Consider the following 15,104-nt stretch of genomic DNA (forward strand, 5'->3'; position numbering starts at 1 on the left):
GATCTCTGAGTTTTAGAGAAGACAGTCAATAAAAGCAATCATAAAAAAATAAATTACATAGCACTATAAATATAAACAAAAGCAGTAAGAATCAAACCTCACAACTGAAATTTGAATTCCTTCACAATCAAAAAAGTTAAAAAATACAATTTCTATAATACTTTAATTAACCAACTTGTTTGAAAATGGGGCTTTTTGACCAGCCAATTTTCCCACTAATTAAAGGCTGATTTATTTATGAAGAAAGATAGCTCAGGCAATAAATATCCCCCATGCAGGAATTTGCTATTTTCCTCTAAAATCCTTATGTATGTACCACTGAAGAGATTTATCTCCAAGCAATGTATTTTCAAAATTACGCCAAAAATGGTATTGCAGAGTAAATCATCCAGTAGATGTGGCTTATCCTGCAAACCCCTAGCTTTCTTCTGTATCACTTCCCTTGGTTTTTAAAAACCTAGTTTCCAAAAAAACCCCAAGCAAACTCATTTATAGTAAGAATTAAATGATTTATTACACTTATTCTCTTTTCCTTCCTTGGAGCATTTGGACTTTATTATTTTTTTAAGATTTTATTTATTTGACAAAGAGAGAGAGCACAAGCAGGGTGAGAAGCAGGCAGAGGGAGAGGGAAAGGCAGGCTCCCCACTGAGCAAGGAGCCAGATATACGGGCTCAATGTGGGGCTCACTGTGGGGCTCCATCCCAGGACACTGGGACCATGACCTAAGCTAAAGGCAGACACTTAATCGACTGAGCCACCCAGGCATCCTGAGTATTTGGACTTTAATGAAAAACAAAGTGTTACACTAAAAAAGAAAACAAAACAAAACAAAACCTCAGAATATAATAGCAGACCTTAGCAAACACACAGGAGAAGTTTCTCTAGATTGGAGATGCATATTTTTTTATCCTGGTAATGAAGAGTGTATGCAAATAATAGAAAATAAAATAGTTTAATATAACTTATATGTTGTATATAATTTATATATAGTATATGTGAATTATAGTATATAAATATAAATTATAATATATAAATTATATATAACACGTAAGTTGTATTATATTATCTGTAAAATATATAAATAATATAATGTAGATAATAATTAACATTTATTGGATGCTTACTATGTGTTTGGTACCATGATAAGCATTTTACATACAAATTGTCCTTTATCCATCACTAAAGCCCTATGAAAGTTTTATTCCAGTTGTACAGTTGAAGAAGATGAGGCCCAGAGAGATTAATCAGTTTTTCCAAATGTTCTAAAGCTGGTAACAGTTAAGCCAGGACATCAGCCATCCGGTGGGATTCCAGCACCTGCACTATGGCTTTGCTGGTCTTCCTAAGAGACCTAAGAGGGTCCTTTATCAACCTCCCCTCAACCACCCCACCAAATCCTCCTCTGTACATTAGCTAAAAATAAAACAATGTCAGAAGAAGTTCACTTTTAATGTAATGTTTGTTATGAAAATGCAAATAAATGAAAAAAAAGGAAACCACAGGATGCTATCAACTAATCCTATATTGACCTGAATACAAGATGAGGAATCACGTTTGGGTTATGGCAATGAAAATGAAACCACAGGACCCCAGGAACCTGGAGAACAGGGAATAGGATGGGGCAGTCTGAGATGAAGACAAAGTAAAGGTGGAAAAGTGGTTCTCTTAAAGATAGGACCTCCACTTGGAACACTGATAAAATAAAATAAAAAGATAGGACCTCCACAGGGGCACTCATAATGTGTTTTTCTAGCTGGTCTTGGTCCAATAAAGTATCTAGAAAGCAGTGCTTCTCAGAGTGGAGTCTGTGGATCATCTGCACTAGAAATGCTTGGGTAGGAGTTTAAAATGCAGATTGCTGAGCCATTAGCCAAGTGATACTTCTACAGTAAAGTGTAAAAAACACTGCTCTAGGGATTAGACACCCTTTAAGAGAAAGAGGTGTCATGAAAAATGACGTAGGGTGTGGGCAGGAAATGTGGACAGAAATGGGGAGACTTGATTGCTCAAGCTATTGCCTTAGTAATAGTGATTTTGGGGGTCAGAACAGGGTGGGTACATGAGAATTTCAGGCCATTCTCTCTAGTATTATCTGGTCACCTCTCTCTCTCTTCTCTTTCTCCTGCCCGCCACTCCTGAGTTACTGAGCACCCCAGCCCACCTTGGCAGCTCAGGGTTCCTAGAAGCACAGGATGCAGTCCCGTTGTGCCAGTGAACCATCATACTCCCATATTACCCCCTCTGCCCCGACCCTGCCCCACCTCTCTATGTGAAGTTTCAGCTGAGGTTCTGAGAACCAATGAGGACTGCTGAAGTTGGAGCTACAACACCACCACCCTGGAAAGTCACTGTAAAAAATTCCTGGGGTCTTTAAGCAGTACAGAAAGAACCCCAAAGGGGAAAAGATAATTTCTGAGTGTAGAAAACCAACACTGTAAATGTGAAAGTCAGTTCCCTAAATTAAATACTACTGAAATATATATATTGAACAGATGACTTTTGAGCAGGAGTGTTGTTCAACTCTGCTGTATACAAGTCTCTTTGCAATGAAGGAAAGGCATAGGCTCCAAAATCCCTTTAACAACAAGTCAGAGGCCTGAGGGAAGGGCAGTCATATTTCATAATGATTAGTTAACTTGCTTGAATTGCTACTTGAAGTAGGAAAGTTTCCCAGAGAAATCGTATTATTCTTTTTTTTTTTTTTTTGACAATTCTCCAGAGGAAGGCAAGTATGAGCAAGGTATTAAACCACATTATGTTTTGTTCTTACAAAACACCATTGGTTATTGCATTACTGATGACTGAAGATTCTCATTAGTTTTTCAGAACTTATAAAGACTATAAGAGAAAAAAACAAATGTTATGTCAATGGAACTAAATATAAATGATATTAAATCGAACACAGATTAGAGGCTGGCACACAGAATTGTACTTTTCAAAAATTCTGTTATTTGTATTTAGGGGTTTCTGATTCATTCACATTTGAGATGTAAATGTAAATAAATAAATGTAAATAAATGCATAGATTCATGGTTACTAAACCAGGTTAAACTGACACACAGTTTAATAACCTCAATTTATTTAATCTTCTTCATGTCCTATTCCTAAAAAGGAATCAGAGTTCTATAGAATAAAAAAATAATGCATAAGAGTTACAATCTCTCTGAGGTTCACAATATCCACTAAGAATAAAGATTATGATTTTCCATGAGGAAGTAATATCTTCTGTTTCCTATTGCTGCTTTAACAAGTTATTAAAGCTTAAGTCACATGCTACATGGCTTAAAACAATACAAATTTATTATTTTATAATTCTGGAGGTGGGAAATCCAAAATTGATATCACTGGGCCAAAGTCAAGATATCAGCAAAGCTATGTTCTTTCTGGAGGCTCTAGGAGAGAATCAATTTCATTGCCTTTTCCAGATTCTAGAATGCCTTCATTCCTTGGCTTGTGGTCCTGTCTTCCATCTTCAAAGTCAGAACCATAGTATCTTCCATTCTCTTTTTCTCTGACCCTCCTGCCTTGTGCCTTGACCCTCCCACCGAATGTGATTTCATTCAGACCCACCCCTATAATCTAAGATAATTTCCCCATCTCAAGTCCCTTTTGCTATTATAAATTATAGAAATATAAATATAAATATATATTTATTACATAAATTACATAATTTATATGTAAACATTTATTTGTAAATAAATTTTAAAATATTAAATATTTATGTTATTTGTTTATATAAATATACTTATATGAATATTATATTATATATCTATAAATAAATATTTATAACTACAGCAAATAATTATATATAAAATATAGTTAAATATAAATATAGCAAATAAATATTTGCTATATCAATTATATAAATATATATATATATATATATATATATATATATATATATATAAACTCAAAGGCTCCAAGGATTGGGACAGGGATATTTTGAGGGGGTAGGGATATCACTATTTATCCTACCACATCTCACCTATCTACCTCACCACCTATTATTGCAATTTTTACAATTATTGTGATTTGATGCCAGCAAAAAAACCAAATCGGTTCTTTTTAAGCAGAAAAGGAACTATTGGAAAGATAGCTAGAAATCAATATGAAGGCTGGCAAAATGATCATAAGTAGGATACAAGGGACAGCAAGAGCCAGAACTGCAGTCAAAAATTGCAGCCTAGGAAGAATCAGGTGAGGACCCTGCAGCTGGCACTGTGGTCATTGCCACTACCTGCCCTGCGCCCTGTCTGGACTGCCCATGATGCTACGGTTACCAGACCCTTGGTATAGCTGCTGCTATAAGAAATTTCCTGGAGCTGAATGTTCTGTACCTGTGGGAGCATCTGAATGGGTAGGTTTAGGTCATCTGCTTGTAGCTACTTGTTGGCAATGGGGAGAGGGAAGCTTTGTTCCATCAAGGCTTCCACAGTGGGAAGCCTTACCTGTTTTTTACCTATTTTAGGATGCCCACAAAGAATTACGTCCTGGGGCTGGGCAACTAAAAAATGACAAATGTCCACCAGTCTATTCAGACTCAGGAATTGGCACATGCTATATGCTTGAGAGCAAGGTCGCACTTTTGAAGAATCTAAAACTACTGAGTAAGACTTGGAAGCTGCCCATTCCTGCACGTAGAGTTTTGTCACACAATGACATCAGCCCCATGCCTCTGTGTGTTCCATGTCACTTAGGAAAATTTCCTGGGTTTACTGCTGCTTTTTACTTTTTTCTCTTCTTAATCTTTTTCTTTAAACATGTGATCACATTATATATATTTCTCTTTCTTACCTTCTTCTCCCTATACATGGGAAGTACTTAGAGCCTAGGAACATAAGCATGAAGATAATACTTGAATAGGTCTAGGCATACCCTCCTAGATATCTGTAATACACAAGGACAACACTGTAACTCATGAAATGATTCATCGTTTGACTTGTTTTTCTAGGTGTGGTAATAAGTTTGTCCTGACATATCATTTTCCCTGGCCTGGGCTTCTGGTGCCTATTTGATAGGTCTGCCCATTGTCTTCTGCTTTGCCAACTGACTCAGACTAGTGTCAAATCCTTACTATTACTCTTAACCCAAAAAGGCTGAATTCCAACCCTAGAACTAAACGGGCCTAGTTAAATAGCACATAAACACTGTGAAATAGCTGAGATTATTAGGAGATAAGAAAGAGAGAACCCAAAAGGAGATGTTTCTGTTTTAAGAAAAATAATTTGAAAAACACCCTTTGTGCCTCTGTGTCTTTTAATATGACACCTCTTTTATCTAGAAGCTACTAAAAGGAGGGTCTAGAAAAGTTATTGTGTCAGCTGTGGTCAAAGCCTTTAAGATACAGGCCTCAGGTAGCATGGCTTTGACACCAAGATTGGCAAAAGCAAAAGTAAATAAAGATTTATAAATGTCCATACCCTTTGGGCCAGCAATTTCACTAAAGAAATCCAGCCTTAGGAAATAAAAAGAGAGACGTCTGGGTGGCTCAGTTGGTGAAGCATCTGCCTTCCACTCAGGTCTTGATGCCAGGGTCCTGGGACTGAGTCCTGCATTGTCCTCCTTGTTTCTCAGGGAATCTGCTTCTCCTTCTGCCTGCTGCTCCCCTGCTTGTGCTCACTCTCTATATCGCCCTCTCTGATAAACAAATAAAATATATTTTTTTAAGGAAATAAGGAGTACCTGGGTGACTCAGTGGATTAAAGCCTCTGCCTTCAGTTCAGGTCATGATCCCAGGGTCCTGGGATTGAGCCCTGCATCGGCCTCTCTGCTCAGCAGGGAGCCTGCTTCCCCACCCCCCCACCTGCCACTCTGCCTACTTGTTATCTCGGTCAAATAAATAAATAAAATCTTTTTTAAAAAGGAAATGAGAGATATAGAAAAAATATTTATGTACAATGATATTTACCCCAAAACTAATTATAATAGTAAGAATTTGGAAACAACCTGAAAGTCCAATAATAGCAATAGCTAATGCTTATTAAGCTTTTAATTTGCATAAGGCACAGTACTAACTGCTTGATATGAACTATTCCACTAGATCTCAGGGGTGAAGTGCTGTTATTATCTCATTTTGTAAATGAAGACACAGAAGGGTTAAGCAGCTTATCCAGAGCCATGCAACTCCAGGTGGTGGAACCAGGATTTGAAGTGAATTTTGTCTGAATCCAAAGATTTATTTGAAACCACCAAACTAGACAGTTTCTCAACAGGGTGATGACTGAATAAATACACAAACACAATATTAAATTGTTATTAGTATGACAGTTTTGAACACCTTTTAATAAAATGAGGAAATGTTCATGATATAATATTGAAAGAAAGGAAAAAACAAGACACAACATTTAGCAAGAATGTGATCTACCCTGTGGTACAGAGATACACAAAAGATTATTCACAAATTTTTTTTTAAATGATTGCTTCTAGTCTGTGAACAAATATAAAGTTGTACTTTCTTCTCTATACTCTTCCATACGTTTTAAGCATCCTACAATTAGTGTGCCTTATATGTATAATCAAAGAAAATAGTTGGCTTCCAGGAGGAAAGAACTGTAGGCTGGAAGATTCTAGGAATCAGTACTACATGGGTGAGCCCAACCATAGCCCGCTGTGGTGGGGGCTGGAGTCCTACAAGGCCAAGCAGCTCTAACAAACCGTGGCCAGCCCCCAGAGGCGCAATGGCTAAGTCTCAGCTTGCGGGCCCCTGCTGCAGGGCTGACTGAGCTGCCCCACCCACAGCCATCCTGCTGTGGAAGTGAGGTTATTAATTAATGGAGCCAGTGACCAGCAAAACTACGCATCAGGACTGAATGGGAATTTTCACTCTTTGACCTCTACCTAGGTGACTTCGGTTAAGTCATCTATCTTTTGTACACCTTTGTTTCTTCATCCATGAAATGAGGACAATAATATTTTCTGCCTGATTGGGTTGTTATAAGAGTTAAATGAGAGAAAGCATGTAATGTCTAGAACATTACCTGGAACATATTCAGTACTCAATTAATGGTCACCTAAAAAGAATAATAAAACACACTTGGCCCCATGGTATGGCCAGAGAGTGAAAGGCTCAAGAGAAGATTTGGTATCATCCCTCAGAAACAGATGAAATACATCATGACTAAAACCAAGCACTGCTGAGCATATTTGATTAAAATAGGCTGGCATTTGATATGGTACAGACTGTAGTTATGCTATATGTTTCTAGTCTTATTCAAGAACAAGAGACTACATTTTTTGTTTAAAAAACCACTCTAACTCCCCTCTAAATTTCGTTTAAATGCACTGTCTTTGACTAGACTAATTCTAAAGTCAGATACCAGTTTGCATAAGATTTATAAAAATTCTTACCAACTTAGAGATAATTTGAGTTTCTGAGTATAGGTATGAGCTGGGAGGGAAACAAGCAGGGACAGAATTGTCTCATTATGGATATAGCACCATAGATATTAAATTAACAATGAAAATATCATGGTATTTTTCTGGCACATTAGGCAACACACTGATGATTAGAGCTGATAGACACAAATGTTTTTTTTAGTTCTAAGGTTTCTCTGTGTGTGTGTACATCATTCTGCGTTTTTGAATGCTTTTCTGTGTCAAAATACTTGGATATACTATAAAATGCTAACAGCAAATGGATTAAGGGGATAGGATTAGGGATGGTTCTTTTCCTCTCCCTTTTATTTTTCCTCTTACAGTTCTCTCCATAAGGTTACTGCTTTTATAATGATAAATATTAGGTATGATTTAAAAGAAATGACCTAGCCACATGGTGGCAGTATACCATGAAATTACACTATATATAGTTTAATTTCAGTCCTATGCTTAAAAATTTTGTCATTGGCTTGATTTCCTCTCTGACAATCTTGTTTATAAATTGTCTTACTTCAGATATCTGATTCTTTGTGAAATTACGCTCTGATAATTAATCATGTCTTAAAAGAATTTTAAAATGACTAATCTAATTTAAATTAATGCACCTGGTTGATTTGAAACTATGATAACAAAAAGACCCTAAAGGATAATTGTGTTTATTTTCTCTATTAGGGCTAATAAAGCCCTAGTTAGATATGTACATTACTTTTATGTAAAACGAAATTAATAACCAAAATTTCATTGCTAAATAATCACCTGTACTTTATACAACAGAATTAAGTTAACCTGCATTAAAAGCCACAGCACCACGTATTACTTTTAAATAAAAATGCTAATTTTAAAATAATGAAAGTGAAAACAAAAGTAATCTAGCAATATATGCTATAAACCCATGATCTTGCCAAGTTGAAAATTGCATTACATTTTAATGTAATATATCTAGTCTTAAAATTTCAAAATCATGTAGATGCAGACTCCTGCTTGGGCTTCCCAAGCCTGAACATCAGTCTACAAAATACTAATTTAGATGAATAAACCTGGCTGGTGACCACTGGGGCATAACCTTGCTCCCAGAGTTTGATGAAACCACATACTCGGGAACAAAAGAGACTTAGTGAAGCATTGAGAAGCCAAAAAGAATTCCTGATTTGTCACAATTCACAGTGCAACATTTTCCTCTCAATGTAGAAAAGACAGAATAAAAACATAGAAAAGAACTTTTGGTTCTTCTGATGTTTTCACCTTCTAAAATTCCCTACCCATTGTTCTTAGAAAACCACTGAGCTTTTGCCTGCACCCAGGTCAACCTTTTTCAAAAATTTCCAAAGACCATAAGAACCTTTTTATTGAAACTCCATGATGGTTTTCTCAAAGAGAGCTGTCTGGGCCATACAGCTTGTTATACAAGCCTGTGATATCATGGCGGCAGTTAAAGCTGCCTCAAATCATGATTCCTCCCTGGTCCTGCAAGTAATTCTTCAAAAAGAAAAATCTGAACACTGAAATCAGAATAACTGAATAAATAGGGCTTGAGGCACACTTGGGAATGCAGAGCTTAGAACCATTTTCAGGAATGTCTTCTGTCAGCTGGAAGAATAGTGTCCTTGAAGTCACCTCTGGGAGCTTTTAAATATCAGGAGGGAGATGAGTAAGAAAGCACCAGGACTCTTTTGGGTTCAGACTGAAAGCGAGTTAGCTGCCAAGGCTGCTCACCACACCCCGGTCAGAAGCTTTCATTAACTGTGTCCTGACAGTCATTATGACTAAACAGGGCTGGTCAGGATCTTTGCCAGTGGGAAAGCAGCAGAGGGAAGTCATTAATAGAATTCCACACCTGTGTTATAACCTCAAAGTGTCTGCTAATCAAAATTGGACTGCTTCTTTGGAGCCAAGATACTCTTCCCCAACAGTATCTCAAAGATTGTGCAAAGGCAGAAGTGACACATCCTGGAGGCTCTTCAGGAAACCTAAACTTTATTGCATCATCTATTGGAAGGAATCAAGTAGAGACCAGTTACTGTGCATTTTTTCGGTCAGTGAATTAAGTAAAGCTCCTTGGTATTTGTTGCCTAGAAGCCTCATGAAATTAGAGGACACACCTTGAAGTTTTACAAACCCTAGGTAGTTTTTATTGTCTTTTCAGTGTTTCCTTCCTTAGGATTTGCCCAATTAAACAAAAGGGAGAAGAAAATACACACATATTTGGAGGCCTTTGCTTTTATTCCACATTCAAGCCTATTAAAGTGTACTTTAATCATTTCCAAACAAGTGAAGAACCCTTTTAGGAAACTGGGTAACACCTAAATGCAAAATGTAAGAAGCTCACCCTATTTCATTTTGTTGAAGTTCCCCAGGTCACGCAGAAATCATCCCAACATGATACTCAGAATTCTGAGCATCTAACTGCTTCCATCTTTAAAGGACGTCTTACTTCTGGTAAGAAAATACTACTTGGGTTTTTTACGTAGTCTTTACTTATCAGCCATTTGAATCTTCCAACTGAAAAATCATGTTTCAGGCATAAATTTCTTGATAATAAGATATGCTACATGTTTTTTATAGGAAAATAATCAATAAGGATCACTTAAAACTGAATTTAAAGAATGATTCAGGGACGCCTGGGTGGCTCAGTTGGTTAAGCAGCTGCCTTCGGCTCAGGTCATGATCCCATCGTCCTGGGATCGAGTCCCACATCGGGCTCCTTGCTCCGCAGGGAGCCTGCTTCTCCCTCTGACTCTGCCTTCCACTCTGTCTGCCTATGCTCACTCTCGCTCGCTGTCTCTCTGACAAATAAATAAATAAAATCTTTAAAAAAAAATAAAATAAAGAATGATTCAGGTGGACTTAGCCAGCCTTTGCTATCGGTTGGATACATTTTCATTTCAATGGGTGTGGGGCTCACAACCCCAAAACTCCTTCTTAAAAAACATTATTTGAGTGTCTACCATGTACTAGGAGGTTGTACACACCATTTATTCAATATTCAAAACAACCAGGTGAGAAAAGTATTATGTATCTATTTTATATGTGAGAAAACTGGAGTTCAGAGAAACTGAGGAACTTGTCCAAAGTCATACTAAGTGACAGACTAAAATTCAAATCCTGTTTTTCAAATCCTGAGTCTGTGTTTTTTTTCTTATAGATACCAGCTCCTATTTCATTAGGATGACCCAGTATTTTCCTTTCATGAGCTTACCTAAATGTTTTAGGCATAAAAAAATTATGAGGTCAGGTTGTGCAATGGACCAATATACCCTAAATAGAAATTGCAAATTGAAAAACGTTAGGCATAACTATTTCACCTCTGACCACTGATACACCATTTATCTCCCTGCATAGAAATCTGGCAGGAATAGTATCAGAATTTTTGCAGGTTACATTGACATTCTTGAGACTTTCATTCATTTATTCATTTATTCATTTATTCATTAAGCAACTCCTATGTGCCAGTCACTGTTCTGGGTAGGGGGGAATCAGCAGTGAAAAAAAAAAAAAATGACCAAAGGTCCTGTCTTCATGGCTTCCATTTTGGACAGATGGGGAGAAAAACAATAAACAGAACAACAACAAGAAAAGAGTCAGGTGGCAGTTAAGTATCATAAAGAAACATGAAACAAGGTAAGGCCACTTAATGTGTGTACACGTAAATCAAGTGCTTAGACCCAGTAGAGATACCTAATTACAGATAACTACCCAGGTCTGCACCTTGATAGTTCTGTGAGAACTGGGGAGGCCAGGAGCTCCCTGCCGCCCTATTAGATAGGTGTTATAATCTCTGTTTTACAGAAGAGGAATCTTGAGTTTCAGTGAGCTTATAATTTTGCCTTGAGGTTACTGGGCTGGTAAGGGGCAGAGCCCAGTGTGAATCCATGTATTTTCAGTTGCCTCTTAATCACTCTGCTGTATCCTTAGAACCCTATGCCTGGCTGCCCGGCCCCATGTTATTGTGGGAATTCTCTATTCTCTCCCAGGCACTAATGCTTAAAGATATGTGGCAACATTAGTTGCATGAAATCTTCAGCAATAGAGTTTTAGTCCTAGAAAAACACTCATTCCATATCTCCCTTGGATCTCTGGAGGGTAGAGGTGGTTGTTGTTTTTTTTAAAGACTTATTTATTTGTAAAAGAGAAAGAGCAGGCACACATGTGAGCTGGGGGAAGGGCAGAGGAAGAGAGAAAGAATCCTCAAACTGACTCCTCACTAAGCAGGGAGCCCACTGCACAGGGCCCAACATGGATTGGTCCCAGGGCTCAATCCTGAGACCCAGAGATCATAACCTGAGCCAAAGTCAGATGCTTAACTGACTGAGCCACCCAGAGCCCCCCCAACCCAACCCTAGGACTTTGGAGTGAACTAGCTACACTGGCCTGGCCCCTGCCCACCAGCTGGCTTTGAGAGAGGGACCAGGCAGCCTGGAGAACCCCAGGTGCATGTCAGGTGCATTTGAGAAATACCGAGGGCAGGGCCAGTGAAGTGTCTGCCACATTGTAAGTATCTGGTAGATATTTGCTGAAGGGAATGAGGAAGGAAGGAATGAGGATGGGAAGGCAGCCAGTATCTATCATCACTCAGAACAAACTTCAGTCTGATAGTCATGTCTCAGTGATAGTCTATATTTGAAAATAGAAAATAAGATTTTTTTCATGTACTAAGGAGAAAATGTGATGAGCCTAGTAGGTAACATGTGTTGAATATATCATATTAATTATCTAAAGATTTGGGGGTGATTAATTGATGCTTCAAAATGCAAGAAAAGCATTGCTTTTAAGATAAATTTTGAGTGCAAAATATAAAGCAACTTGAAAATCTTTCTTATATATTGTTTCAAGTAGAGCAAAAGTCCTTTCTCAGCAGAAAAAAATTCATGAACAATAGATTTTGAAGAATGGTGACAACTTCTACATAACTTTTATCTTGCTCTAAAGATTAAAAAGAAAACCCAATAAACCTCAATTGTGATTGTGGCCAGCTTTAGACTCTGTTACCAGCAATTGGGAATTCTCACTTGTGTCAGACAAACCAAATGAGGTTCATCACTAAACCTTTTTATATAAAATATGCATGCACAGGCTCAGAAAAAAAAAGTCTAATGCTGACCACATTTGCCAGAGATGCACTTCTAGAAACCCACTGATATCAGATACATGTTGCCTAATTTTCTCGGAAAAAAAAGGTATTGTCGTGCAGTTTGGAAGGACAGTCACTGTACACACAGATCAGTTAATTTCAAGTTAATTTTGTTCTCCCCTTCCCTTTTTCCTTTGGGATCAATGACTTTTGCTTTGCACAGAGTAGAGAGGACAATGATTCTGACATCACACAGACACTAATGCTTAGCTAAAGTTATTTTTCTTTCTTTCAGACAACTGGAAACAAGACACTGGACTTTTATCAGGAATGGTTTTCTTTGCTGTTATGTTGTCAATTCTTTCTTTGATTGGGATATTTAACAGATCACTCCGAACTGGGTAGGTCTCTGTAGAACTTCTACTTTCTGATTTAGACCACATATAGCAATTTGTCATTTCAGCTATTTACTAGGAAAACCCATCAAAGTTTTTAATCAGAGAAAGAAAAATATAAAAGGAGCAGTGTTTAATGATTACCAAGCCATGCCAAACTCTTGACACATGTCATTCGTTTAATCCTTGTGATGACCCTGCCAGGAAAACCCGAAGACTTACTTTAAAGATTACTTACTTTAGGCTTCAGGAGGTTAAGTGGTCAGCCCAAGGTCATTAAGCATTAAGCCAAGAAGAGCCCAGACCCAGCTGACATCACAACCCACGTTCTCTCCTTTGCTACATAGCCTGCTCACTGTGCCTGGACTCTTTAAAGTGGTTAGGTGATAATCTGCCTCAAATCCTACCCAAACAAATCCTCTGAATCAGTGTGAGCAGCAGTGTGGCAACATTTGAATTCATCACTCTGATACCAGTTGTGCCTGTGTGCTAGTATCCAGCTCCCATGCCCATTCTTGACCTCCTTCAATCACTGTTTTCCAGAATGGAATTAGTAAAGATCTATGCCTAGTTCTGGATAAATGAAAGTTTGAGGAATGCAAAGCCTTCAATTTTCTAAATTTTACTAGATGCATTAAGTATTTCTAATCTGTGAATAGACTAGAGCTGTTTGATGTGGCAGTCTCCCTGTATAGCTAATGATGCACAAATTTTAACCATAGGAATGTTCTTTGCCTAACTGGCACTTGGTTTCTCTTTCTTGCCATCACTTGCTTCATGATATAATCTTTCTTTCTTTTAAATCAATAATCAAAAGGCAGTAAGAAAATTCATAATGAGCTATTCTAAGTGAGGTAAACTTCTGATTTTTTTTTTAATTTACGTAGGCTTTTCCTCAGAGGTTAGTAATATTTCAAATTTTCAATTACCCACTAATAAATATATCCTTGATATCATTACAAGGTGTGTAAACTAATAGAAAAGCTTATTTTAGGTTGTTTTAAAAACATACTTGATTATAAAGCCCCCAGAAACATCTTAAAGTTTGAACTTGTATAACATAAAAATATTAATATTTGTTATTGTCCAAAGATACTGTGAAAATTTAAATAACCTTAAGTTTGTTATTAATAACATAAAAATTAATTTCCAGTTGACAAATAAGAAAATAGAATAATTCTTTGCTCATTTAATTATTTAATTAAATATTCCTTTTAAAAAGATAAATGAAATGAGATCATTTCAATACAACTCTTTAATATATAAGCAGACACTCTTATTTACTCTAACTACACATAACTTATAGAAGCCTTACTTTGAAACAAAACTGGAAAACATTTTAAATTGAAACCAAAAATGAGTGTGTGTATATATATATATATATATATATATATACATACATATACATATATATGTGTGAGAGATATATAGATGTATATGTATAGATTTGTGATATCTATGTAGATATATAGATCTAAATGTTCTCACTGTATTGGCATGCTGTATAAAAATTTTCTGTAATAGCATGAACTTATTAATTTGGCCTCATTTTAAGTATAGAAAGAGAGGGTGAATTAGTAAAAAAAAAAATTGAGTCATAAAACATTGTCTCAATATGTGTAAAGAAATTATTTTTACCCTACAGTTCAAGGTGAAATTGAATGAGCAAAGTTCATTCAGCATTTTGGTTGTTACTCAGTAAAAGTCCTTAGAAAACTTGCTTAAACAGATAAACAAGTCTTATCTGTTGCTAACAGGTACTTTGTTTACAGGTAAAAATGCACCAGAGATAAGTTTAGTCTAAGTTCCTATTGCAGCCTCTGCTCAAATGGATTTGTACTATAAAATGCAGAAAGTGTTTCTTTCTGCTGTGCCCAGCGTAGCTTGGGGAAGAAGTGAGGTGTTCACAACTTCTCCCTTTCCTTTCCATCACCCCACCCCAGTGGTCCTTAATAAACACACAACCTAAGTAAAAATCAATATTCTCACTGTGCCATACAACTGCAAGACAGCTTCTTCAGCCTCCTACTCTATCCACATAAACAACATTTGGAGACAGCACTATCACCTCAACCCTCTATGGAAACAGGACAAATTCAGAATTAAAGGAGCTAGAACTATACCATTTTATTATACAGCATTCTCTTTTTCAATATTTTTCTGTGGCTGTAGTCAGCTTGGAACGCTCTACAAAATATCCCTACTATTTTCCAATTCTTTCTACACTGATATCTGCTTATAATGGTTAGCCTTATTGCACATGC

At 36.9% G+C, this 15,104-nt stretch overlaps 1 protein-coding gene across 1 annotated transcript in view; it reads left to right on the plus strand.

Annotated features, from left to right (window-relative positions):
• Positions 1-15,104, plus strand: part of IL23R (interleukin 23 receptor) — a 59,133-nt gene that overhangs the window by 38,491 nt on the left and 5,538 nt on the right. Inside the window, exons 8-9 of the mRNA XM_004762972.3 lie at positions 9,724-9,813; positions 12,741-12,846. Coding sequence (XP_004763029.1) covers positions 9,724-9,813; positions 12,741-12,846 — 196 coding nt within the window. The remainder of the gene's footprint in view (positions 1-9,723; positions 9,814-12,740; positions 12,847-15,104) is intronic.

The sequence above is a fragment of the Mustela putorius genome, unplaced genomic scaffold (genome assembly GCF_011764305.1).
Source record: "Mustela putorius furo isolate JIRA1106 unplaced genomic scaffold, ASM1176430v1.1 tig00003853_pilon_pilon_pilon, whole genome shotgun sequence".
NCBI classification, from domain to species: Eukaryota; Metazoa; Chordata; class Mammalia; order Carnivora; family Mustelidae; genus Mustela; species Mustela putorius.